This window comes from Micropterus salmoides, unplaced genomic scaffold (assembly GCF_014851395.1).
Source record: "Micropterus salmoides isolate LMB-PRFRI ecotype aquatic unplaced genomic scaffold, ASM1485139v1 Ms_hic_scaffold_16, whole genome shotgun sequence".
In the NCBI taxonomy this organism is placed as follows: domain Eukaryota; kingdom Metazoa; phylum Chordata; class Actinopteri; order Centrarchiformes; family Centrarchidae; genus Micropterus; species Micropterus salmoides.
Genome location: NW_024040707.1, coordinates 18,102,139 through 18,128,284, shown reverse-complemented (window position 1 = coordinate 18,128,284; position 26,146 = coordinate 18,102,139). Strand labels below are relative to the sequence as shown.

General features: G+C 44.3%; 1 protein-coding gene across 8 annotated transcripts in view; it reads left to right on the top strand.

Moving 5' to 3' along the window:
• The first annotated feature begins 785 nt into the window (after positions 1–785).
• Positions 786–26,146, top strand: part of rarga (retinoic acid receptor gamma a) — a 42,246-nt gene continuing 16,885 nt past the window's right edge. The window contains exons 1-4 of one of the 8 annotated variants that reach the window (XM_038722545.1): positions 786–927; positions 1,024–1,129; positions 6,457–6,522; positions 13,754–14,125. In XM_038722545.1, coding sequence (XP_038578473.1) covers positions 13,957–14,125 — 169 coding nt within the window. In that variant the 5' untranslated portion in view covers positions 786–927; positions 1,024–1,129; positions 6,457–6,522; positions 13,754–13,956. Of the gene's footprint in view, positions 1,130–6,456; positions 6,523–13,508; positions 13,605–13,753; positions 14,126–23,686; positions 24,185–26,146 lie in introns of those variants that run through there. The other 7 variants (XM_038722549.1, XM_038722544.1, XM_038722551.1 and 4 more) reach the window with 7 other exon arrangements.

The following is a 26,146-nucleotide window of genomic DNA, read 5'->3' as shown; positions in this document are numbered from 1 at the left end:
GCTGTGAAAAGTTTTTTAGCCCCTAAATGCACACTTTCCGTTAAATCTGCATCTCTGCAGACTTTGCCTGAGGGAATAACCCACAGTTCATAGCGTTGTGACGTTAAACACGGGGTTACCAGAGGAATAATGTGGACATTAAACAAGGTAAAGAAAAGAAAACAAATAAGAAAGAAAAAAGAAGTTTACATTTAAGTGTATGATGCTGTTTTGATAAAAACGACTAAATTGATTATTTGAAAATTACCTCTCGTCCGCGCTGTATGCTAGGGCCAGGGCCTGGAATATGCTCAGTCCCTTAAGTGCCTTAGCCTTAAAGAAAGTAAAAAAAACAAAAAACGTCAATCTGTGTCCTCAAGGTAAGGTTATCTATCTTAAATGATGATTTAGTGATGTTGCAGACAAACAATTCGCTTTTGAAAATCAAATTTCATTCACTATATAATGACACACTAAAGTCTCAATGTCTAAGGTAATCAGAAATGGAAAAACAATGTTTTTTAAATCCGGTTTTAAATTTTAAAAAATACATTTTTGTTTAAATAAATCTGATGTAGTCCTAATAGGTTTATTACGAAGCTGTAACAGAAAGACCAGGTTGTATTATTATATGAGCCTTTTTAAAATATATATTAAGGAACATCTTATCCTATTTGATCATTTCCATCTGTCCATCTAGTAATGAATTGCCTTAACTGGTTCGGTTATTTTCTTACGTAATTATTGAAGTTTGTTTGTGTTCCATCTCATCCTCTGACAGGACATACGCTGCGGTCCTCCTTCCCTGCCACTAGAGGGAGTCCCAGTGCCAGAAATCTTCACGCACTATAGCTCCCATCAACGCCCCTGAGCTGCCGGAGACACAGTGACGGATTGGCAACAACAAACGAAGGCAATCTGACAAATGACTGAAATGATCTCTGAAACGTAAGCCCGAATGGCGTGATCTTTCCAAGCTGCTGTGATGTAATGGAGGATTTCTCCGAAGACTGCCCCTGACTTTGTGTTTGGCGTCCTCCACAGAAAACTTCGGTGTGCGTGTGCTTGTCATCCATTATTCATGTTTCAAACTTCTGGGGGAATGTGCTCGCTTTCGAAGCCGATGCATGCACTACTCTAGGCGAAGAAGGTAGGACTGTGTGCTTTAATTGTAATTTATTGGATATCTAAGAAGAAATGTGGCTCAAGCCGTGTCAATCCGGGTGTGTTTACTGTATGCGTGTAAGACTCAGGCGCTTCTCATGAAAACACGTTATGGCAGGGCACGAGATAATTACAGGCTACTGAAACAGTTTGGGGACTGAGCAGAACAGAAGTGGCTGCCAACATACACACCTGCAAAGCGCTGCTTTGCCCGGGGCAGTCTTCATCATCATCATCATCGTCGTCTGTCTGTATGTATGTCACTCATCCCCTTACCGCCCCACTCCCTCGCACACCTTGCTGAATGTGTGCTTTATATCAATGATGGCAGTTAGGTGTGTGGCTGATGAGAGGCTTCAGTGTATTCCGGGCTGAACCTCCCGGTTTGTTTTAGATTAGCTTCCGGGATGGTTGGTTTAAGCTCAGGAAAGCACAGCAAATGAGCAAAGAATGCAGAGAATTTTCCAGTTCTAGACTCTGAGGAATTATCCTCATGATCAGTTTTTTTTATTCATCTGTGCAGAAAAATAGCAAAAGCAGACCTGCTCAACATGCTAAATATATACCCTATACATATTTAACAACCCCACAAGCCAAAAAGCAAAAGCAAATGAAAACTAATTTTTTTTTTTCATGTTTCCTCCTCAGTATTTAGTGCCCAACTTTCTCACAAGGGCAGTTTTATGTGCAGGGAAGGAGGCATGGAAAAGAAGACCTTTCCTTTTGAGCTCACAGATTTGCAGTAATTACAGAATCACTTCCATATGTGGCTCTCTGGCTGCCTTCTCGCTGCCCCCACCACCCCTCTCCTCCCCAGTGTTCTCTCTCTTTCCCTTTGCCTCTCTTTCATTTGCATTCTCCCCTATTCCTCATTTTTCCTGCTTTTATTTTTTGGCTTCCCCTCATGCACTCAGAGCATTTTCTTTGTAAAACCACAGCTTAAACAAAGTTTATGATAATCAGAACATCCTGGCATTTTTGGCAAACGACTGCGCTTTTTTGGTGATTCAATTAGACCACGCATGCCAAAAAAAAAAGAGGGGAAAAAGAGTTTGTGTGCTTCAGCGAGAGAAAAGATACATGGACGGGAGAGGGGAAATGTTGAAGAATACGGAAAGATAAAAAGAGGCGAGTGAAAGAATGGGAGCTCAGTGAAGAATTCGAGAAGCAGGAATGGAGCGTGAAGGAGGGAGAGGTGGAACAGAAAATGAGGCAGAGAGAGGGAGGGCTGGAGTAATGCTTTTTGACAGAGGTGGGTTCAAGATGGGTTCATGGTGACATCATGGCTGATTCCTGAGGAAAGTATAGACAGGAGAGCCGTTCACCTTTCATTGGACACACATGTTCGGGAATAGGCAGGAGAGCGTTCATGTGCTGGCACACACGCTGGTAGCTGCGTCGACAGCCTGTGAATGCACCCCAAAATATGCACAAAAGGCGCGCACACACACACACACTCCTTTTTATTTTCTCTTTCTCTCTCACTCCCCCACTTTTTCCCCTTAGTTTCTTCTGCAGTTAAAAAAGCTTTTGGCTCTCACTCTCTGCTCCAAGCTTTGTGCTCATTTGTTTTTGTTAGAGGAGTACATAGTGGTATATGCCCTTCGGTCCCTAACACATACATTTCTCCTTTGCCATGAGTAACTCATTTTTCCTGCAAGTAGTATTCCTCTGTGTATGTTTTTACTTCAAGGCGGTTGGACTCTAAATGAGTGCACTTTGCCAGGCTGGATGAATGAGCTCCTTCATTTCACAGGATGTGTGTTTAAGTCTGTAACCAAGAAAGTGCAAGCAAGTGTATATTTGTGTGTGTGTGTGTGTGTGTGTGTGTGCATGAATGTGTATCTGCATGTGTGTGCGAAATGACTCTTTAGTGGGGTGTGTGTGTTCGCTCTGCGTCCCCTGACTGTCTCAGTGTGGCACCAGACTTCACATGACATCAATCTGAATGTGGGGAAATAGTGATCTCATTACAGGCATCTTGTTACTGATTAAAACCTGCCGCCACAGGCACCAGCTCCCTGCGCCCCTTCTCACCTCCCCCACCACCAATCCCATCACCCCCCCCCCCCCCCCTTTCCCTCTACAATCCATCCCTCTCTCCATCTCACCCTCCAGTTTTCTCTCCCTCCCCCTTTCACACCCCTTTCTCCCACATTCCCTGTACCAGCGGCCCTCTCGCCTTCCATCCCCTCTTGCCTCTACGTCTCTCCATCTCCCTTTAACCCCTCTAACCTCACTTTCTCCCTCTCTTGCGCCCTCAATCATCTCCTCTTTCCTTTCCTGCCTCTGCTGCTCCTCCTCTGCCAGCAAGCCCCAGGCCTCCACTCCATAGCTCTGTGAATGCAAATACATTGAATCTAAAGTGGAAACACACGACTGAATACGACTGAGTTTCCATGAATATTTCATATCTTCATAAACACACTCAGAGACGCTGCAAAGCTACATGCTGAACAACGCCTGTATTTGCAGGATGACTTCCTGTGAGGAATATCCTCTCTGCGTTCGACTTTTTGTCAGAGCACACTGTGTTAGGATTGATGTCCGGGCAGTGCGTTATGATGTCACAGACTGAAGTTAATGATACAAGAACGGAGAGGGCCATAGGCCATGTTTCCAGTGGTGCCCTAAGAGAGAGATAGCACCCTGATCTATCTTCATTATCCCCCACTCTGCAGCCTCCCAGACACAATGATCATAAATCTCTGCCTGGAGCACACTTCACTGACACTGAAACACAAACACTAGTAACCTCTGACCTTCTCGCTGCTACTGCCTACGCATGCTCATCCATGCACACAGACACAAGCGCACACACACACATATTCACAAGTGCCGCCGTGCGTGCTGCAAGAGCATGCACACATACGCTAAACACACCCCCTGCTCAAGCTCACTGTCATAATTTAATAAAGGAGCACAGCATGCCCTGTGCACTGACATACACACGGCTATCCTCATACACTTGACTGCGCATTCTGACACAAATGCATGGTTTTGGTCAGCCTGATAACAACACAGACTTGAAATTCACACTTCACAGTTCACATCACTCTGGTGGCTAATAAAGAGTCAGTTTTTGCAGCATCCTATGGCTGTATTTACCTTCTTGTTTCATTTTACACAATTGCTGATTTAGTCCTGCTATGTAAACAGTTATGGGATTTCTATTAGCCTCACTGGCCTCAAGAGCAACACATAAATCAAACGTAAACGAGATAAGGATCGGCTGAAGTGCTTTTTGCAGTATGGCTTAGATCTGTGCTTCCTGAATATAAGGTTTCTGCAAAAAAAACAAAACAGGCAACAGCGCCTCTCACTGCTTATCCGTTCATTCCCCTGATTATGTACAAGCAAATCCACATTTTGAAAAAATTGTATGAAAAAACATTTCAGTAGGCTTGTGTAGACCATATGTGGCTGTAAAAAATCGGAAGCACAGAGTAATAACGAGAGCTAGGTTGGCAGGGCTTGACTTTATCCTGGAGAAATATTGGGGTCAGTGTATTTGGGGATAAGATCTCTGCCTATATCAGGCCAGTTACGGTGATTTAAAAACAAAATAAGCAGCAGTTGTAGCAGATTTTAAATGTACAGGTATCTGTGAAGACAAAAGAAAATTTCCACATGCTGAATTGGTTGGCAGTTCTGCTTCAGACTGTGATATGTGGGAGACTGTGAAGTGATGCATGGTCAATATGCCTGAAGGGCATCTTTTAGAAGTTTCGGAATAAGTAGTGCATGTTTAATTTGGGTATTTTGAAAATGCTTGCTACACTTAACTTGGCTTAGACAATAATTAGATTAGAAGTTTCTTATTTCAGTGTTAAGGAAGCGCTCGTGTATTTCCATTGACTTTGTTTTTTTCTTCAGAAAGTGTAGTTGATCTGTGCTCCGCTGCAGGGGTAAAAGTGCCCGTTGAGGTGCCAGTTGAGGTGTGCCTCCTCCTCCCAGTTCTGAGGTTTGAGGTGCTCCTCATAACCAAAACAACTTGAGAAGCATTACATTCAGAAAAACAGGGCACACACCCAGAACCACAAACACATAAACACAGATCTGAAACATATGATCTCATATGGAGAGAGGGGCACGTTTAGGGGCACACCCAAATCTGTCTCTGCTGCCACTGCACAGCTCTGCCATCTCACATGGGACTTCCTGTAGCTGATGTGCCACTACTAGTTTCATTTTAGGAACTGAAATTATTTAGGTACAGAAATACAATAAAAAGACTTCAGACAATAATCTTGACTTAAAAATAATAACTGCAGAATGTTTGGCAGGATGTCGACAGATGTTGTGTGTCCTACAAAATGTTTGATTCCAGCTTTGAATTCTGGTTTTCATTTATCCTCCATGAGAATGTTTTAGATATTCTGTCAGGGTTTTTTGTGTGTCCAATACTTCCTTAAATTAGTTTCACAAGGCTCCTCATACTTGCTTTCTTCTTTAATATAAAGTCCTATAAGTAGTAGTAGCATCAGCAGTTGTAATAATAGTAGTGATTTATTATCACTGCTCTGGGAAGATTGTCACAGAAACCTTGTAAGTAATAAAACACAGTGCCAAACACAAATATGATTTTCAAAAAACAGCACAAACAGTACGTCCCTGTACTGAGCAGTCAGGTAGGGCAAAATTCATTATGTTTAATCTGTAAATTAATCAAAACAGGAAAATAAAGACTAGGTTTGACTTCTTAGACTTTATTGGAAGAATAAACATATTGGCCTGCCATTAAAAGAGCATCTGTGTTTAATCAAAACATTATAATCTGTGTTGTTCAGGATACTCAAACATCCTCTCCTATTAAACTGTGAATTTATTGATTAAACATGAATGAGCTGAGATCACAACATGGCTCTGCATTTCCACATGCACAAACAGTTTGTAGGTAAACCGACCCTCGAGCCAAGACGATGAAGGAGAGAAAAAGAATTCACCCGAGAGACAAAGAAGGGAGAGAGAATTAAAAACAGAAACTTAAGCTCCCTGGGCCTTTTTCTTCCCTCCAGGCATTTTGTGGCTTGTGAAAAAATGTGCTGTATATTTGAAGTGTTGGGTCACGTGACAAAGGAAGGCTTTATGAATCAGAGAGTATAATTATTTCTTAGTGAGGGAGAGAGTGAGTCTGTGTCCCTGTGTTTGGGCAGTGAAAGAGTGATTTTAAGAGGTAGAGAGAGGAGGTGGAGGAGGAGAGAGTGGAAGAGGGGGAGTGGGAGAGGGAGAGAGGCTCACTGCTACTCTGTCTTTGCTGTCAGAAGGACTCTGATGAACATACACACATCTTTTCTCCTTTTCCCTGGCTAGCTCCGCTCATCAGACCGTTCCGTCAACGGCTCCATCTGTCCGTCTACCTCGTCAACACCAGAGCTGGTGAGTGATTTATACTTAAAAAGTTTTAAATCCATAACTTAAGTCATTGTTTGTCTTCCTTTTTCTCATTCCCTCTCAGAGAGACAGACAGAGTGAGAGACTGCATTTTTTGGGGACTGGGTCGTCAGTTTTAATTGAAGACAGAGACCGAGTGTGCAAAACAGTTGAGAGGCTTTGAGACAATTAATCATTGTTTTGACGATATCTGACCAGATTTTCATGTGTAAACACGAAAGCATCCTAATGCGCACGTTTTGTTTGCGTGCGGTGTTTTTGTATGTTTGTTCCTCTCTGCTTTGTTAATGTGACACTGACACTGAGTTTATATGAAAACATACTTGAGCATGTGTGTGTGCCTGCATGTGTGCCTGTGTGCACATGTGCCTATTAGTGAGTGTTTCAAGTGTTACCCAGTGCCTGTGGAGCTCTTTATTATTAGCATGTGTGTGTGTGTGTGTGTGTGTACATGCTTGCATGTGTTTGATGTGTATGAATGTGAATTCACCAGAGGAGTCACCAGTCCTTGACCTGTTTTTTTGTTAATAAGCAACATATGAACACTTGGAAAAGAGAAGCATTGTTTTCCACCTTTTAAACATCAGCAGAGGTTAATTCCTGTGGAGTGAGGTGTGTCTGAAACTCTGGTCTTAGTTTACGTGGAAGTTCAGTCATTGTGTTCCCATAGTTAGCAGCATGTCAGTAACGATTATTTATTGATGCTGGCATATGTGCTAGGTTAACAGGTTCCACTTGTTACAGCCATGTGTGACACAGTGCATTTAGTGCGCTGTGATTTGGATATCAGATGAAGATCCAGAGACCTGATGTCAGAGTGTAGCTTTCCACATTGCTATGGTTTATTGCTCCAGCAGTGACTGGTCAGTAGGTAAACCGTTGCAGCTGGACTGCCTTGGCTTTGCACCTGCTGTCCACTGCTTATCCCCTGGTGGACCTGACATAAGTGTGAGTGTGACAGTTTGATTGAAGTGAATTGAAAAAACACCCACACGGTCGTGCGCGGGATGCCTGCTCGAAGGCCAGTGATATTAGTGTCGCCCTGTGCAGTAATCTGGTCTATCAGTTTAACTCTGGCTCGGTGACATCTGGAGTGGAAGAAACGGAGCTCATCTCTGAGGCAGAGCAATATCACAGCACTGTCCTCCTCCAGTGCGCCACCCATGGGTCTTTTTTCAAGGCTGGACAGTCCACACAGAGCAGCTTTACCTTCATGGCATTTCGTCTTCAGTGGCAATTTTGAATCAATTATTTGTGCTTGGTGCTATATGCTCCAGTTGGCTATGTGACATTACTCATGATCCCTGTACTTATGGTCATGAGAATGTCAGCTTTGTCAGCCTCACCAAAAGCATTCTCCCATTTTTGTTGTTGTAAATATTTTAAGCAACAGCCTTAAAATTCTTTAGACAATGCTCACACACGTCTATCAGTACAGATCACTAATAATATACTGGTAAAATGCCCTATGTGTTCATGGAAGTAACTGTTTTTGAACAAAAAACATGCTCATGAAGCAGTGTGATTAGTGGTTGTTTTTCAGTGAAATGTGCCTTTAAATTTAGACATGTCTGTATGGATCAAAAAGTTAGAAGTCATCAAAAAATGAATAAAAAATAGGAGAAACACTGATAATTACTATTTCATTTGTTAAAATCTTCCAGTAATACGATCGAAGTTGTAAAAAGTCAAAAACCAACAAGTACACATTTTTGTACAGTGATTGTTGAAAATTGTAAGCCTGGTGCGTTATGCAATAATACTTTTCAGGTGTGTATAAATCTGAGGTTTTGTGGGAACCAGTGAAACAACATAACCTGTTAAAGCCAAATCTGCAAACAGTCCTTCTTTGTGACATGACTTTGCGCAGTAAATCTGGGAGTTGTTGATACCTGTCTGTTTCTGGAATTTCTGTAGCAATTAAGCCCAAGTGGCAGGGAGGGGTTAGACAGGTGGTTTTAGGGGAATCGAGGGGCTCTCCGCTACCACACTATAATTAACAAGGAAACTATCTGCACACCATTTCCTATGTCTATTTTTGCAGGTGTGCCGCTCTGATTGTGAGGATTTACATTTTCAGCCTGCCTGCAAGCACTCATTAAAAGATCTTTTGGCACAAAGTTAAACTTGTGTGAATGTGTGTTGTTTTGCATGCTGTGCTTGCACGTGTGTGTTTGGGCCTGCCTGTGTCTGAGTGTTGCTTTGACTCCCGAGGGTAAAAACGCAGTGGTGAAACCCATCCATTATGCATCTCTTTATACAGAGAAAGGATTGTTTTCTCCTCGAATTGAGGAAGGGAAACACCTCCATTGTGAATCCTCTCTCAGTAATCACAAAACAAGAACTATTAGTAGCACTGACTTTACCTTTCAAGTCTAGAAGAGTAGCCAACACACTGTTGCCACTTTGAACTGTATTCTCTTGCTTTAGTTCCTGTCTCTCGGACTCATTGTTTATTTCTCAAACTTTCTTACCATCATCTCTCTTTGCCTTTACTTGTTGTGTTTTCTTGTTTTGTTGGACTCGCTGCTGGAGTCTCCATGTTGAGTACTCCAAAGAGCTCTACCACATCATGGAAAGAGCAAGCTGTCAGGATGACTTCATCATGTCACAAAGTGTTTTATGTCTCACTGTGAGTTCTCACTCTTTCCATGCTTCTCTCTGCCACAGCAAGTCAATGCAGCCTGTTTTGTGACATTATGTTTAAACAAAGAAAAGAAAGAGATGATGAAAAAAAGATTTAGGAATGGATGTTTGATGATTTATAGACCCTAAAACAAGGGTTACATAATGACACTCCCCTGTGGCACTCATGAAAAACAATACCTGTTTAAGTGAGAAATGATTACACAGAGGTGCTACTTTGCATTGTTGCTGTAAGCAAATACGTATTTATGTGATGCCAAGAGCAGGGAGATGTCGAACAAGTTTGAGGCGTTGGAATGCAGGTCTGTTTGGAGACACAAGACTGTCTGTCACTAGGTGTCTCTCTCAGAGCCATTAGCCAGCCACTTGTTGAAAGACTGGGAGCTGTCAGCTTTGCATCAGATAATAGTGTTGAGGGTAGTGTTTTCACAGCCAAATTACTGCTGACGCCAGCACCAAGATCAGATAACGCTCTCATGATCCTGTTTCAATATGAACATTTTCATTTGTCTGTGACAGTTCTGTCCACAAACAGTTGCTGATTGCTGCGTGTGGGCATGTTAAGCAGTGATAATGACACAAAATTTTCATCTTGCTCCAAGCAATTGGAAAAGCCAGTCTGTCAACTCAGTTAGGACACATGGACTGTGAAATCACTGTTTAACTGCTGTGGTAGTATGACTTCACCCATGACCCAAAACTTAAAACTTAAACGGTCTCTGCTTCAAGTTGCTTCCTTTACAAAGTCACTCAACATAAATCACTTCATGATGTTGACAATTGGAGGACAGTGCCTGGAAGACGTGCAGTTTTCTGTCAAAAAATTAACAGGAGTAGGCAAGTCAGAGGTGGAAAAAGAGCGAGAGGACTCCGATTCTGCCAAGCTTTCCCTGCCAGGAATACACGGTACAGTTCATTTATCTTGAGGCTGTGAATTTACAATTCAGTCCTTCCAGTAAATGTTTTGACTTGCTGCTCTGCCTGGACTGATTGACACGCTGAAAATGTCAGAAAATGGCATATTGTGGCCTTTCAGGAAACCCAAAGAAAAAATGTGTGAACTCAGTCAATCTCAGAAAAGGGAAACAAAGAGTCAGAGTGGGGAGAGTTGTGAAAACTTCAAAGGCAAACATATAATTTTAACTCAATATAATCTCAAACAGTAATTTAACATTTTGCCGCATTTCCCTTACTGCAATAAGAAACACTTCCATTTAAAACACTAAGGGCGGCCATGGCACCCAGAATCCTGCTCATATACGCCGAATAATCACCTGTGGTTTCTTGTGCTGACTAAAAAAAACCCACTGCCTTTCTTGGTTGTGTGGTGCAGAGCTTCCTGCGATGCCGTGATTTATTTGTTATGTTTCTCTGCAATTCTTATTGCCTGAGGGGCCTCACTCCGTCACAACGGTTAAGGCGCAATTGTTGTTTTGCTCACAGAGGACTTGATACCCTTTGTTTGACAGACATTCAATCTGTGGGAACTGTTCTCCCCCTCTCCCTCTCTCTGACTGTCTTTTTTACTCTTTTACGCGATTCTCTGTTCTGCTCGGTCTTTCTGTTGAAACCTCTTCAGCAAACAAGAGAATCTCATTCTCTCTAAGCGTGCCTCAGCTTGTGGCGCTGTCTCCAAATTGCCGGCTTGATTGATTTCATTTAATTTACTATACAGCGTTTTGTCTCGATTAAAATCAATAGATTATCTCCAGTGTAACCAATGAGTCGACTTTAACATGATGAACTGCCGTGAGGTCTGACACTCCACTATTTACAGAAACAACCAAAGTAAATTTAAACTGCTACAGTGCACCTCTTAGGGAATGATGGAAAGTCCCAGCAGCAGCCGTGAACCCACCCATAGCTGGCCCTGGTGCTCCTCGCCTGCCTGGCCGCCTGCTGCCTTCTGTGTGCCCCCCAGGCTCAGGGGAAGTGGGGAGGCCCATGCCCATTTGGCCCTGGCTAACAGGGGATGAGGTCACTCCAAATTCCCCTTATCCCCTTATAGCCCCAGACGGGCTGGCGAAGTGAGTCTACCACAGGACCCAACATAAAACATAAATGGCTCTGTAAAAAGCTGCTGGGCTGATGTGACTCATTAAAAAACACTGGCGCCAACTCTTTTATTAATTCATTATTGTGTTTGGGGAGAGTAAAGTTACTGGGCTCTATTTTAAAAGGCTGTGTCTCTCTCTGTATTCTTTAGTTCTTTCTTATTTTTTTCCTAGTTTCTTATATTGTTTCATCACTTATGTGCGAATGTACAGTGACACTGCGGCTAATGGTGCTTAGGTAGGATAGTCCACTTGGGTTGGGTGGCTTGAAACTCATTTAAAACTTAATTTTTGGATTAATATACTGTTTTTTTCCTCCTTTGGGAGCACAAAAGTCACATGCATACAGTCTTACATTCTACTATTATCCTTCTTTTTCTCACACATCTTCCTTTTTCTCTTTGTCCTTCTCTCTTCTCGCAGCACTTGCAGACAGATTGTGCTGCCTTTATGGAGCCTGGTTTGAGGTCATGAGGCAGATACCCTAACGGGCTAAACGCTGGCCAAGTACATACTCGTAACACACGCATACACACACACACGCGCACACACGCGCACACACGTGCACACACGTGCACACACGTGCACACATTATGAGCTCGTGCATTGCTGGCAATTTTGTTTTTCCCGTCTGTACCTATTCTCCCATTAGGCCCACAATGAAATCTTTAGTGATGTTTTTGTGTTTTAGCCACACAGTGGAACCGCTGCACAGGGTCATGGTACAAGTTGTATAAGCAGTGGAGGGATGGAGATGGGTTTGGGGAGGTGGGGAAGAAATTTTGGTCTAAGGACATGATTATAGAGAGGCGATGTGGGGTGGGGCCAGAAAAGGGAAAAGATTAAAGGTAACGAAAGAAAGCAAAACATACAGAGAGAAAGGTAGAATGAAAAAGAAAGATGGCAGTATGGCTGCGTTGGCAGGATGGGGGTGGGTGCCTATCGGCGGCTGCTCCTTCCTGAAACGTGGCCACCCGAGCCTGCCTGGGCCCTGGAAGCACATGTGGAACAGTTTACTGTAATGGAACTCTAAATTAGTGGTGGTTTGAAGCTGCCTGCAGCAGTAGGGTGTAATTAACTGGCTCTGTTGAAAGAGAAAGAGCCAGAAAGAGAGGCAGGGAGGGAGCCAGAGCCCTGGAAAAGGCAAGGGGTGAGAGGTGTGTGTGTGTTTGCGTGTGTCAGTGGGTGCTCTCACACATGTGTAGAGTTTTTTTTTAAGTGCTTGATTGCATGTGTATGTGTTTCAGACTGTGTGGTGCATATGTGTGCGTCTTGGAAAGCATTTTTTCCTGGGCACGGCGCCACCTCTTAGTGCCCCCCAGTGCTCAGACCCTGTCACTGTTCCTCTGCGCGTCTTCGCTCAGTTCAGCAGTTCACCGGTTCTGCCTTAGACCCCCCACACCCCCTCATTTCTTTGTTTATACCGAATTCATTACCAAGATTTTTTTCCCCGTCTTTTCTCCCGGATTCACAAGCCACAGCAGTTCCAAAGCCACATTTAAAAAAACAAGCTGATCACACCACCCACTCATGAAATCACGCTAGGGAAGCGAAAGGCAAAAAAACAAAAACATGAAAAAGAAAATGGGAGGCTTTACTAGGATTTTTTTCCCTCTTGTATTAACAGTCAACAGTGGGGCATAACTGCAGCCTTGTCCACACTTGAGCCTGACTTGTCTGTGTGCCTACTGTGTGGAGTCAAAGTGACGAGCGGGCTGCAGGAGGTTAAAGCCAAAATGACTCTGTGGGATGGGAGCCTGACCTCAAGAGAAGATAGTTGGAACTGACAGCAGCAGTTAGCAATCAGTGGATCTCATTTTCCCTACCCTCTACCCCCACCGACCCCCTCCCACCCCCATGCTCTGGACCCCGTGTCTGGGCCTCTGGTCCTGGGGGAAAGAGGCAGAGAGGCAGGCTGCTGTGCTAGGCTGGCAGCAGGAACAGAGGAGCTCTTTATAGTAGAGTTCTGGTGATTTAAATCATATGGCATAGCCTGGAATCACTGTAGAAGTCTGGACGCTCTTCAAAACTGCAGGAACAAGAGCGCTCTCTCTTTTTCTCTCTCTCTTTTTTCCCTCTCCCTCCCTCCCTCCCGCTCTTCCCTGTTATAACTTTTTCCAAACTTCTTTCTTATTTTCTTTTCCCCTCGCCCAGTCCCAGTTTTCTGGCTTTCCCACTCACTCATTCTTTTTCTCTCATGTCTTTTATCTGTTTTGGTTCTTGCCGTCTTTCCTTACTTCCTCTTTCCTTCCCATTCTCTCATACCTGTAGGTATGAAGCTTGCACATCCTTCTTACATTAGAGCTGTGGATAAACCATTCTCCGTCCCAGAGCGTAGATGGATCGTGTTCTCAGAGTTGATGTGAGGTAAATCGTGTTTGTGGAATCCAGAGAGGATCTTAACACAAACCACTGATGGTATCATCATGTACATGCCATCAGAAACTCTTATACTCATGTTGTATGTGGTGAATTTATACTAATAAATAACTATTTCCTTGCCTTCTCTTCCTCAGAAAAGTGAATTGGATGACTCCTCTGAAGTGGAGTCCGACATTCCCTCAGTAAACAAGTGGCCCCATCATTGCTCATCCATTCCCCACATCCTGAGTTTTTGAAAGGACGCGGATTTCAGCTTTTCCGGGGGGTTCCAGGTGTTGTGAAACCCGTTACTTTCACCCAGTGGCCTGCTGTGGTCCCCTGGGTGTGTTCTGTCGCCATGGCTACAAACAGGGAACAGCAGGTGGGTCACATGACTGGCTTCCCACCTGCTGTCTACCCCTTCGCCTTCAACTCCATGAGAAGCCACTCCCCTTTTGACCTGCTGGCCAACAGCAGCCTGTTTGGAAGATTTGGTGCTGACCTGCCCAAAGAGATGGCCGCACTCTGTAAGTCATTTTCATTACTGTGTGTCTGACTTTTCTCCCCTCTCATGTATAATTTTCCATTTCAACTCTTAACTACATGTATGGCCCATATACCTTCGTGTTTGTCAAGTCACATTAAACAATTTGGACATGCAGGAAAATACGGCTGTATAATATGCACTTCATTATGTGTAATTTTGTGGAAATGGAAAACTTTAGGGTCTGTTTGTGATATAGGACAAGTGGTATAAAAAATCCCCCAAAGAAACCTTGAGGAAAAAGTCCACTTTCATCAGTACAATGATTACTCTGCTCCTGTGGTTTCCTTATAGATGCTTGTAGATGGTGTGGTTGTGACCACAAGCTCTGTCTTCACTGGCGTGTGTGCATGCCTGTGTGTCTGTGTCTATGGACCTCTCACAGAGCTTTTGTGAGGCAGGCAACCCACAAGTCTGCAATTAGAGACACAACAACATTCTTTCAGTGTGTGCTCTGAGCATCAACAAATATTTAAAAATGAGCACAGTTGTGATTGAAAGACTTATCTGACTGTTTATTCAGAATGAGCATACTGCACACCTATTTTGTAAAAAGAAAAGTGAGCTAAAGGAGGAATAACCAGATTTACCACGGCAGCACTCTCCAGTAGTATCAGACCTGTAGATTCAGACCTGACCACAGGGGGCACTGTTGTATGCTGAAGCAGTAGGATAGAATGATGTATGGCGCACAGAGCACAAAGAGGAGATTGTTAGCAATCCAGAGTGTTTTTCTGTCATGGAAAAACTAACCAGATTACACACACACTGCCGATATACATTGCTCATTGTTCAAAACACCTGCTGGGTTTCAAAACGCAGTTTTTTAAATCAGCATCAGAATTCTAGGTCAGGGAATATCCTTGTATAAAACCACTGCTGCATAATTTGCTGCTGAGGATGTCATTGTGAGAGAGGGGAAACGCAAAAAGAGAGAGAGAAAAGAAGAAGAACTTTCGCTGAGCTTAGAGCATGAGGTAAAGGTAAGCAGGAGTTATTTGAAATCTTATCTGGGCGCTGTGCTAAAGGGGCGGCAAGTTGTGGAGGGGCTATAATGGGTGTGGGTGGCAACAGCTGAGTTCAGAGCCTGAGAGCCCCCCTGCCTGTGTGCGCAGTCCCCCTCTCTCCCCTACCACAGCGTGCCTGAGCACCTCTCCAGCTTTTCAGCCGTCAATCACTACCTCACCCCCACTCCCCCACCCCCAACCCTCCCTCCCTGCTGCTGCTGCCCACCTAATCCTCAAGGTATTTTCATAGAACCAGAGCAAGCGAGACAGAGAGAGTGCGAGCACCTGGGGGTAATGTCCTAGTGTGGTGGAATCCAAGAACACACCCTGCTAGGAAAACACAGAGATACACACATGCAAACACACCACCAGAGACACTCTTTCCTCTCTCTCTCTCACTGACACAAACACACACACACAGAGCCCTTCTTTCATCTAAAAACTAGAAACATACCCCTGACGCAGAATGAAATCCCACAGCACTGACAGATGGATTCTTTTTTGGCTTTTACACTGGCATAGGATAAAACAAAAACAAGTATCAAAGCACAAACAGACGCAGGCAACCACATGCACTGGGGCTTCATACATGACTGCTTGTACGGACACATCCACGCTGGCAGTAGTATCGTTCACAAGGGTTAAGGACTGCAGTTATTCAGCTTAAGCTTTTTGTCAGAGCTTAAACACGACTGGGGTCAAAGATTAAGTCGGGATCATAGTGACAAATAGCGTTGACTGAGTTTTATGTGAGGAGATTGACATTTTTTAAGTTCTTCCTCTTCTTAGTATTGGTCCAATATTATTTACTGTGAATATTAGGATCAATATTATTAATAATTATTCATAATTATTATTATAATAAAGTCTCAAATCAGAAACAAATTAAACTTGTTTTTACCCAATTAAAATAGCTATATCAAGGGCTGTGACTTGTAATCCAGGATTTGTAATCCAACTATTATTTTGGTTTATCGAGAAATTGTTTACTCTATAAAATGTCAAGAGATCGTGAACACGTGAGATCTCCGAGCCCAAGTAATGTCCTTGCAGTTCTTGTTTTGTTTGACGGAAACCCAAAGCCTTCAGTCTGAAAATATTTAAAGAGAAAAACAGCAGTTCCTCACATCTGAAAAGCTGGTACCAGGGAATGTTTAGCACATTTGCTTAATACATGACCCAAATAATTATTCAGTTACAGTTTTGTTGTTCATTCATTTTCTCTGTCGATTTGACTAATCAGTTAATCGACTAATTGTTTTAGAGCTATAGACATGTAGTTTATTTGTGTGCTGAAGCTCATACACATATACAGCTGCATATCAGTGGATTGAAAACCATCAGCTGTTGGTATCAGCTTTTGAAACATCCTCTTGGTGTATCCTTTAACAAGGAATGTTACAAGTCATTTTAATGACAACAGTCTCATTCCCAGCTCTCTTAAATGTTAGCGGGGAAGACAAAAGGCCTTGGTTTGGACATTCCCCAGGCCCTGTTTTTCTTCTCCGTCTACTTCTTCCCCAGGAGTTGGCTTAACAGGCATGCTCATTGTTAGGGCTGTCTTTAGGCCAGACTGAGAAAATACCTTGCACATAAAGGGAGTAGCACTGCGGATATTTGTGTGTGTGTGTGTGTACTTGTGTGTGCAGTAAAGCAGTGCATTCTTGCCCAGCTTCGGAGCTCTGTGTGTAATTGTTGTTAGAAAGGTAGCCCATGTGACACCTACCTTTGTTGGGCGTGCACGCTGTATCGACTGATTGGAGCACCTCCCACAGCGGTGCTCTGTTTTGGCACCAGAGTGTCTTGAAAATACCTGTTTTGCCCAAACGTGGGAAGAGACAGGAGAGGGGAGGGGTGGGGTAGGTGGACCGTGTTTGCACATGTAGAGATAGTTACCTCCCATATCTGTATAAATGCGCAAAGGCGTTTGTTCATCCATGAGAGGGTCTGACGGCTGTCTGCGCAGTGTGTGGCTGAGGCCGTTATCAGTTGATCCCTGTCATTATGGGAGCCCTTCAAACAAACAGTTGAAAGCCCATTAAGGCCACTTACTATGTGATAGCATCGCCACTGAGCCCTGAAACACCTCTCTAAGCTTTCACCAATCAGGGCTGGAGCCCTGGCCCCAAAGTCAGCCACGGGGATGTTTTGAAAAGCTAGTAGGTCATTTCCTTCAGCCCACATTGCTCTGACCAAAATCTGAAGTCCTTTGCTGGGCTCGGACTTTCACTTCAGACCATAATTTGTAGCTTTATGTTGAGTGATGTATACAGAACGCTCACGAGAGGCTCAGCTGTGAGTGTTTTTAGCTGCATCAAAGTGGGAGGAAATTAAAGCATTGTATTAATAGAATGGAATGAGTAGCGTGTTGAAACTTGTGTAAAAGCTGCCTGAGTCTGCTCATACAAGGTGAATCCCTGTGCTGTTTATGTAAAGTGTGTGTTGGGCATGGATTTCTACATCACACACAAACGCATACCGGCTGCCGAGCATATATGCATGCATCCGTGTGTGTGCACACTCAAAAATGCACGCACACACACACACACACACGAACTATTAAGTCATGTAGGTTGTGAAAAGGACCAAAATGTTCCAGCAGAAAAAAGTATCCTCATGCAGAGTGACATAATTAAAAACACTCATTGCATTCTTAAACACACTCACACGCACACACACACACACACACACACACACACACACACACACACACACACACACACACACACACACACACACACACACACACACTACAAGGAGGTCATGTTGGCTTAGGGAGCTCGGGGAGTTGCGCAAAGGAGCCATTTTGGTGGGAAATGTGGTATGAGAGGGAATGTAAAAGCGAACCTTTTAAATGGAGGAGAGGGACAGCGGGGAAGGATGTCGACTAGCAGAGTGAAGCCTTCTCCGCTGGATGCAAGGCAGAGCACAAACAGCACATTGTACCGCTTTATTTATTTTCATTAAGGTTGAAGTGCTGGGTTTCAGCCCAGCCTTGATGGAGGTAGGTAGGTATGTGGCTGGCTGTGAAGGTTCAGATTTGTCTGGGTGCATATGTGTGTGCTTATGTGGGTATGCTGTATATTTGAGTGAAGGGAGGGAGACGAAAGGGAAAATGAGCTATGTGTGGATATGAAAATGATGAGCTCGGCCCTGCTAACCCTTACTTCCCTACAGACACAAAGAGAGGCAAAACTCCCCTCTTTTTTTTTTTTTTCCGTCTCCTCCTGTCTGCTCTTTACAAACTGTGATGTCACCTCTGTTTTAAAACTGTGAGAGGCTCTTGGAGAAACCTGAGTGCTCTTGGGAGCAAAGCAGATCCACCTCTTGACCTTTGTCAATCTTGGTGTAATTTACTGATCTTTGTTAGATTTATTGAAGGAGCTGAAAAAATGAGCCTGAGGGTGAAAGCATTATAAACGAGGATTTCAAAGAATTTCAGAAAAATGTCCAAGAATGAGAGACATATATTTGAGGTTAATAGTAGCCTCATGTGGTCAACGTGTGCAATCCATGGCTGATGATCAAATTAATTAGATATGTGAGCGTTGCATATGGATTATAATAATTTAAAAGACTGGAATAGAGCAGGGAAAATGATTTTAATTATGTATGAGGTGTATTTTGATATATATCCATGCTATCAATCCTGATCTCTGATTTTGCATGATCACTTACTAATACTGTACTTCTTTCTTAACAAGAGGAGCATCTGTCATGTTGTCCGATCCTTTATCAAAACTATACAAAAAATCTATTCTGGATCGTTTCTGACAGGAATACAAAAGAACTGGTGTGGATATGTTAAACAATAAATGTAATCTCTGTCCAGTAACAGTAGTGAATTCTCAGATCACCTTAAAAGATCTGCATTAGATTATGAAGCACCGAGTTATTACACTAAATCGGTGTTAGCAGTGTTTGGTTTTGACCTTGGCATTCACCGCTATGAGTGTCGAAACCCCATCAAAGAGCCATCTGCTCGCTGGCATCTCCCATGCTCCATGATCTACATAGCAAATCAGCAATGCTTGGACCATTTGTGTGTGATGATAGCATGTGTGGCGCTGTTTGGCTGTGTCCTTGATCTATCAGTGAGACTGGAGCTCGCCTCGGCTTTAATAAACAGCTCTGCATCGTCTGACATCCCTGCTTTCATCTCCCTAGGCGTCCCCTAGCCTCAAGATGACAGCTCGCCACTCCTTTCTGGAAATCGATTCCCCCTACATTGCTCGTTGTATTTTGTTCCAGTGCTGACCATGATTCATTAGCTATGAGAGAAAATGGACGGAAAGGCCCATTTTGTTTTTCCGGTCAATTTAAGCACCTTACTGAAGGAGGTTTTGTGAAACTGAGTGGAATATCTGCTACACCGTTGATATCCACCTAAACCCTTTTGGCTTAGGCACTCCCGAGTTCCCTTGCTCTTTCTTCTCAGCCTTCACCTTGGATTTCCTGTCATTATCCCTCTGTGGAGCCAATTTGCCCTAAGTGCTGGAAACTTGCTGAAACTTTGCGTATGTTTGTGTATTAAGTGTGTGCTTGCGTGTGTCTGCATGTGTGGAAAGTCAGCAAAGGTTGCTGGTAAGGGAGAGGCCACAGAGTGTACTACAGCTCTGACATGATGACAGATGAAGATAAAGAGGCTACTATTAAAAATGGGAGGGGTCTGTTTTCAGATGGGCCTTTGTGGGCACGTGCAAGATGAAGAGCGCGCAATGGCGAGAAAGGAGGGATGGGCCGTCAGAAGGCGTGGGAGGGCGAGCAGGCACAGGGCGGGGCTATGAGAACAAGATGGGGGGGGGTTCATATTTTTGGCCGCATAACTGAAAGATCTTTCTTTTTTTCCCACAAAACACGGGTAGCAAAATGTCATGACTGTGCAGATAGAGGGAGAGAAAAAGACAGAGAGCAAAAAAGACTGCTGAAAGATGGCCAAGACTGATAGTGCTCTGAAAAGTAGCTCTGTTAGGCCTTTGGTGGGACTAGCATGTTAACAACATGGCCGCCTCTGAGAAATGGGCTCTATCATAAGTCATGCCTCACTTTCCCCACTTCCCTCCTCAGTGACACATCAGGTATCTTCCAGACATATATTGTGAGAGAGCGAGGTACATGTAGATGAGTGGATAAGATTACATGTCTTGTCAGAGCTGAACATGTGTAAAACCTGTGGCTGGAGGAGCAGTTGATGGATGTTATGCCTAAGAACGTTAGGATTACGCTCTGTTTTCGCTGACGAACACAGCAACACATAAATAAGATATTGCTTTTTTGGATGAGTTCAAAAATGAAAAGGAAAGAGAGTGTTTTTGTTTGTTTTGTTCTCATTTGTTAGCTCCTTCATTAAGATACTTTTACTGTATAGCCCTGTAAAAGATCTGTGTGTGTGTGTGTGTGTGTGTGTGTGTGTGTGTGTGTGTGTGTGTGTGTGTGTGTGTGTGTGTGTGTGTTTCTGAGTAACCTGAATCTGGCTGTAGTGGGAGGGCGCTCTGAACTGGTGTTCAGTGTCTCTATCATCACTGGCAATCTGTTTCAGCACGTCCACACACTGCACACATGCTCACATCAGCAATGGAAAAGCTCCACATTCCTTTCAAAATCACCATGCTGCATTTAGTGCATAGCCATTTAAAAACAAGCTGCCTTTATTGCCTCGCACACCACTGTTTTGTTAATTGCTTGGCTGGAACCTGAATGACTGTATACGTAGGAAGTGCCAACAATGTGTTGTATACGTCTTATCTGTAATCAGCATCGGAGTGTCAGACAGTAGTAAAGCCTGATTTTCCTGGGTTCCGGCCCATGAGGAGCTATGTGGAGCTATAGACTGGGTCCAGCTGACAGTGTCCCTGTCTACTGTATAGATAAAGAAAAGAAACATCATAGGTATAAAATCTTATCACAAAAGAAACATTTAAATATTTTTTTGTATGTGTGAAAGTCTGATCTAATCAGCGCAATTAAACATGATTGAAAGCAGCAGTCACACAAAATGACCAGTGAGTTGGCAGCCACTGAAAATGAAACATTTCCAAAACCAGAAACAAAAGCAGAGAACTTTGGCAACTAAAACAAATCATGCAGTCAGGAAAAAAAATTGCCATAGGGAACTTGATGAAATGGAGAGAGTATTTGCAGAAACAGAAGGGGAGGGTTAAGGAGAGCGATGGAGAACCAGAGAGTGAGGGAGAGAAGGAGGGAGGGCAGGATAAGTTTGGGGGGAAAGTTAGTGGCCCAGTGGGGGTTTCTTCTAGAGTTCAACCTCTCTGGCTGGGGAAGGAAGGGGAGGAGGGAGGGGAAGGAGGGGAGTCAGGGACCGGCCTGGGTCAGCAACAGTATGGAGTATGTGTAGATTAGATGTCTAAACTCACTCCCGCAAAACCCTCTGAAGCGCTGGAAGACTCCCAGTGCTGTGTGCCAATAAGTGGAGAACCTGGGGTTAGTGGTCTGAATTATAGTCTCAAACACAGTAAAAAGAAATGTCAAAACCAGGAGAGAGTCAGATAAGGTTCATAAATCTCCTTAAAACAAAAGAGTTTCAAGAGTGAGCACATGAGATTATAAATCGATTGCGTTGCGGCTCGCTGGTCCAGAGAGCAGCCCTGGCAAACAGTTCTGATGTTACATAGAACATTTGAACACCAGGGGATAAGCCAGTTTTTAGTTTCCAGGATGCTGTACAAAACTAGCAGAAAGAAGAAGGAAAAAAAACAGACAGGACAGGAAGGAGACGAAAGACAAGTGTGAGAAGAATGCTTCTGGATCACAAAAATGTGACTCGGGGCAGTGACGGTTTCATCTGAAATTAATCCAGATAAAGGAATTGTTTTGAATTATTGTGTAAATGGTTGGAGAGTCAGAAAAAGAAAGGGGTCATTTTTAACAACAAACTGTTAGGTGGGGCATCTTTGATAGGTAACAGTTTGTTATCTAGCCTCACTCTTCTATTCTTGCTGTCATAAAGCTTCCTCTTTATGACCCGACAGCTCTATGAAGAAACACATAAAAACTTCTGATGTTGTTTTTACTGTTTGATGCAACAAAAGAGCTGTGAAATGTGCTTGCCTGTTTGTGTGAGTGTATAGGGCCGGCGCATATTCGAGGAGTAGCGGCCTGCATGTTTGTATGACTGCGCGAGTGTGCCAGCTTAAGAAAATAAACAAGAGGTCTCGTCTGATGGAAAAGCTTTTAGGTCAATAAACAATTTAATCGAAGTCATTCAAAATAGCCCGAAACGTGAAAGCATGGTTTCTTTCACGAGACAGGAAAAAGACTGAAGTGTTAGACGGAGGAGGAGGAGGGGGGGGAGGGCACTGTGTGTTTATGGAGAGTGTAGCCAGCAGCACAGATTGACAGGAAATGTTGTCTTTTTTGCCTGCTGGGCTGTACCACTTGTGCTGGTTTGAAAGGGGGGAGATAAATGTGCTGGGCTCACAGACTAAAGTCATTCTATTATCGTATATCTCCCATTGTATCAGGCTGTTTGCTTTAGCCCAGCCAGAGTCCATCCGTCTGCTGAGCAACAGTTTGGACCAGTGACAGGCCTTTATATTGACCGCAGGCCGCCTATTGATTTCCTTTGATTTACTGTCACTGTGAGAGCACTGCTGTGTTTTAAATTGAATTGTTTTAGTGGTGCACAGAACAGCCCATCTCAAAGAAATCTAAATGTGTAAGGCGGAATTTTGTGAATGGTGTGCGTGCGTCTTGCTCAGGTGGCTTTTAATAAATTCAAATGAATTGCTTGCTCAGCCACGTCACATCTGCATCCTTGCATCTCTTATTTCTCTGCAACGATCACTCAGAGATAAATCACAAACAAGGTCAAGTGAACCTGTGAGAAGTGTGTCCAGCACATGGTGTGTTTGTATATTGGGGGTATTTGTCTGTGTAAATGCACTGCGGGGATTGAGCAAGGCAGCCCTCATTTATCACTGCTAAAGCACTTCCAGAGGGAGAGACAGAAAGAACTACCCATCCTCTGTTCCCTCAAACAGACAGAGAGAAGGGAGGGATTTACCCTGGCATCTGGTTTCTGGGTTCAACCACAGCACAATGCTCTCTCTCTCTCGCTCGCTCGCTCGCTTGCTTTCTCACACACACATACTCACCCGGCCAGTGGCTGGACTTTAATATGGTTATGATTAGGGACGGGGGCTCAGAGAAGGGAGGGGACGGGGCTCATATTTACTGCAGGGGAATTGGGGGAGGTGCGATGTAAAGACAGACAGAGACAGGGACCAGATCTGAATGGGACATAAGAAGTGGGGGACTGTGTTGTGTGTTTGCATTCTGGGCAGAAATATGAAACACAAAAGCAGCATGGACAAAAAAGCAAGACAAGAATGGGAATAGAATTTTGTCCTCTAACCAGATCAGTTCTTCCTCCAGTGCAGGCCCTGCTCCCCCCCCCCCCCCCCCCCCCCCCCCCGGGTCCCTCTCTCTATCCCTCCCTCTCTGGCATTCTCTCTCTCTCTCCACCCCCTTTCAGAGCGTCATGCCGAGGCAGTTGGTTCGCTCCGCCGTGTCTGGGGCTCAGCGAGAGCTGTGAGAGGCTGTTATTTAGGTCTGTTACAGCAGACAGTGAGCAGCTCACCCAAGGGCAGGGGGAGAGTAGAGAGTCCGTGTCACGCTCAGCTCAGCTCAACCAGGCAGGAACCAGACCTGCATTCCAGCTGAGGGGGAAAGAGGGAAACTTCAGCATCGGCAGGAAAACACAGCAGAGAGATAAGTGAAGGGAGGGAGGGTAGCAGATCCAGCTTGCTGTTGCTGCGGTTTGTTGTTGTCACTGCTTCAGTGAGTGACGTGAGCGGTGGAAGCAGGGCAGGACGCAGGCAGGACTGAGGGCTCATAGTGATTTTTGCTGAGGGTGGGGGGGGGGGCTGCCATGTTCGACTGTATGGAGGCTCTGGGAATGGGCCCCCGTCAGCTCTATGATGTCACCAGCCGCGGTGCGTGCATGCTGCGTAAGGCGAGCCCCTTCTTTGCGGGTCTGGACCCCTTCGCATGGACGGGCAGTGCCAGCGTTCAGTGTAAGTGGCATCCTGTTTGTATTTCTTGTATGACAAAATCATCTCTCTCTCTCTCTCTCCTCTCTCTCTCTCTCTCTCTCTCTCTCTCTCTCTCTCTCTCTCTCTCTCTCTCTCTCTCTCTCATTTCTGGCTCGCTTACCCCTCAGGGCTCAGCCAAGGGGGCTGCTGTCAGGGGCTACAGAACAGCACAGGAAAAGACTGGGACAGACAGTCTCCTCTCCTCCTCTTCTCTCCCCCCTCACAGCGCACAGCCAGTTTGAGCTGCTCAGCCATCTGAAAGAAACTCTCTGCTATGATATGATATGCACTGTGTGTGTGTGTGTGTGTCCATGTTTGAGTTGTGATTCTAGGCTCACGGAGTCGAGCTTCAGTGACAATGTGAGCCACCTGAGGTTTGACCTTGCCAGGTGCTGTATACTAAAAACAAAACTATGTGAAACAAAATCAAGTATGCACCGATGAAAGAAAGAGGAAAAGAGTTGGTGACTGACAGGAAGAGAAAACACTGACGCCTTGGCTATACAAACACCTTTCCTTTAAAGTGTGGGTTTGACACGAGACGTTCGGTTTCTGATGTTTTTCTCAGGAAAAGGTTATTGACTAACATGGCCTGTTCAATATTTCAGATGTTAAAAGTTTTGTGTAGCCCAATAGTTTGGAGGTTTGTTTACGCTCCTGGATACTAGATGGAAAATGATATTCCTTTCGAGCCAAACAGCCATGAATTAATAAATAGATTAATTATTTAATGGAGAAATGGATGAATAAATTAGAAATGTGGAATGCGTACACCGTTAATAAAAATGCTGAGGGGTATTCTGGCCTGCTTTTTTTTTCTCTCTCTTTCTTTTTCCTCGGACGGGCTCTCATTTTTCCCCTCCCTCCTTCAGCCTGTGACTTCAGACAAGGCTCTGACTCTAACAACAGGCCTGTCTCTGGACAGACAAAACCGGGGTCCATTTCCATACACTTCCAGGGGGCCGTTACTGCTGTGAGAGAGCGTGTGAGAGTGGAGAAGGGAGTGGGGGTGTATATGCATGGTATGGTGGGAGAAGTGTGGAGGGAGCCATGGCAGATATGACAGTAGAAAAACAATCAAGAACACAAGAAGACATAGAGTAGTGGGATAAACAGTGTAACTGTGTTCTTATTGTTGGGAAGCTTTTTGAGTTAGGTTCTGAAATGTTTTTGTATTTTTCTATTTGTTCTTCCTCCTGCTTTATGTTCCTTTTTACTGCCTCTCGGGGGGGGGGGGGGTCATCTGTCTTCATTAATCGTGAAGACACCAGCATTTCAGTGGCTGTCATGCACACTGGCTGAGCTTTAATGAAGACAGATGCCCTGTCAGTGGAGGCAGAGGCCAGGGGGGAGTCCAGCCAGCCCAGCCTGCTCTGCTTAGCTAGGGGAGCCCTGATGATAACAGGATGAGATTTGTTTATTTGATCAATCAGGCCTCTCTGGCCTTCCCTTTTTAACCCATTCACACACATGTACACATTTAAAAATTAGGCCTCCGGATTCCAGAAGTACATTTTTCTTTTAGGTCTTTGTTCCAGAAAATCAAAGACATAAAATGTCCTGAGAAGCTACCCCGAGGGTTAAGGAGCTGAGTCTAGCAGAGCAGAGGAGAGCAAAGTGGAGGCTGGTGTGGTGTACTGTCAAGCCCTCTGTGCTCAATAACCATTGTAAACAAGGCCACCCTATCCCCACACGAGGAGCCATAATGCCTCTTTACTGAAGCAGTTGCCCCTCATTGTCCTCATCAGTGAGGCTGATGAATTGATGTTTGAGCCTGATATCTCATTAAGCCAGCCCAGCTGCACAACAGAGGGACCTGTCTGGCTCCAAATGCCACACTCACACTAGCATGCACTCATGCATATAAAAAAAACGCCACAGGGTTTGTGAAGAGAGTCACCTGGCCATGATACTCAACAAAGAATTACTGTGGTCACACAGTTT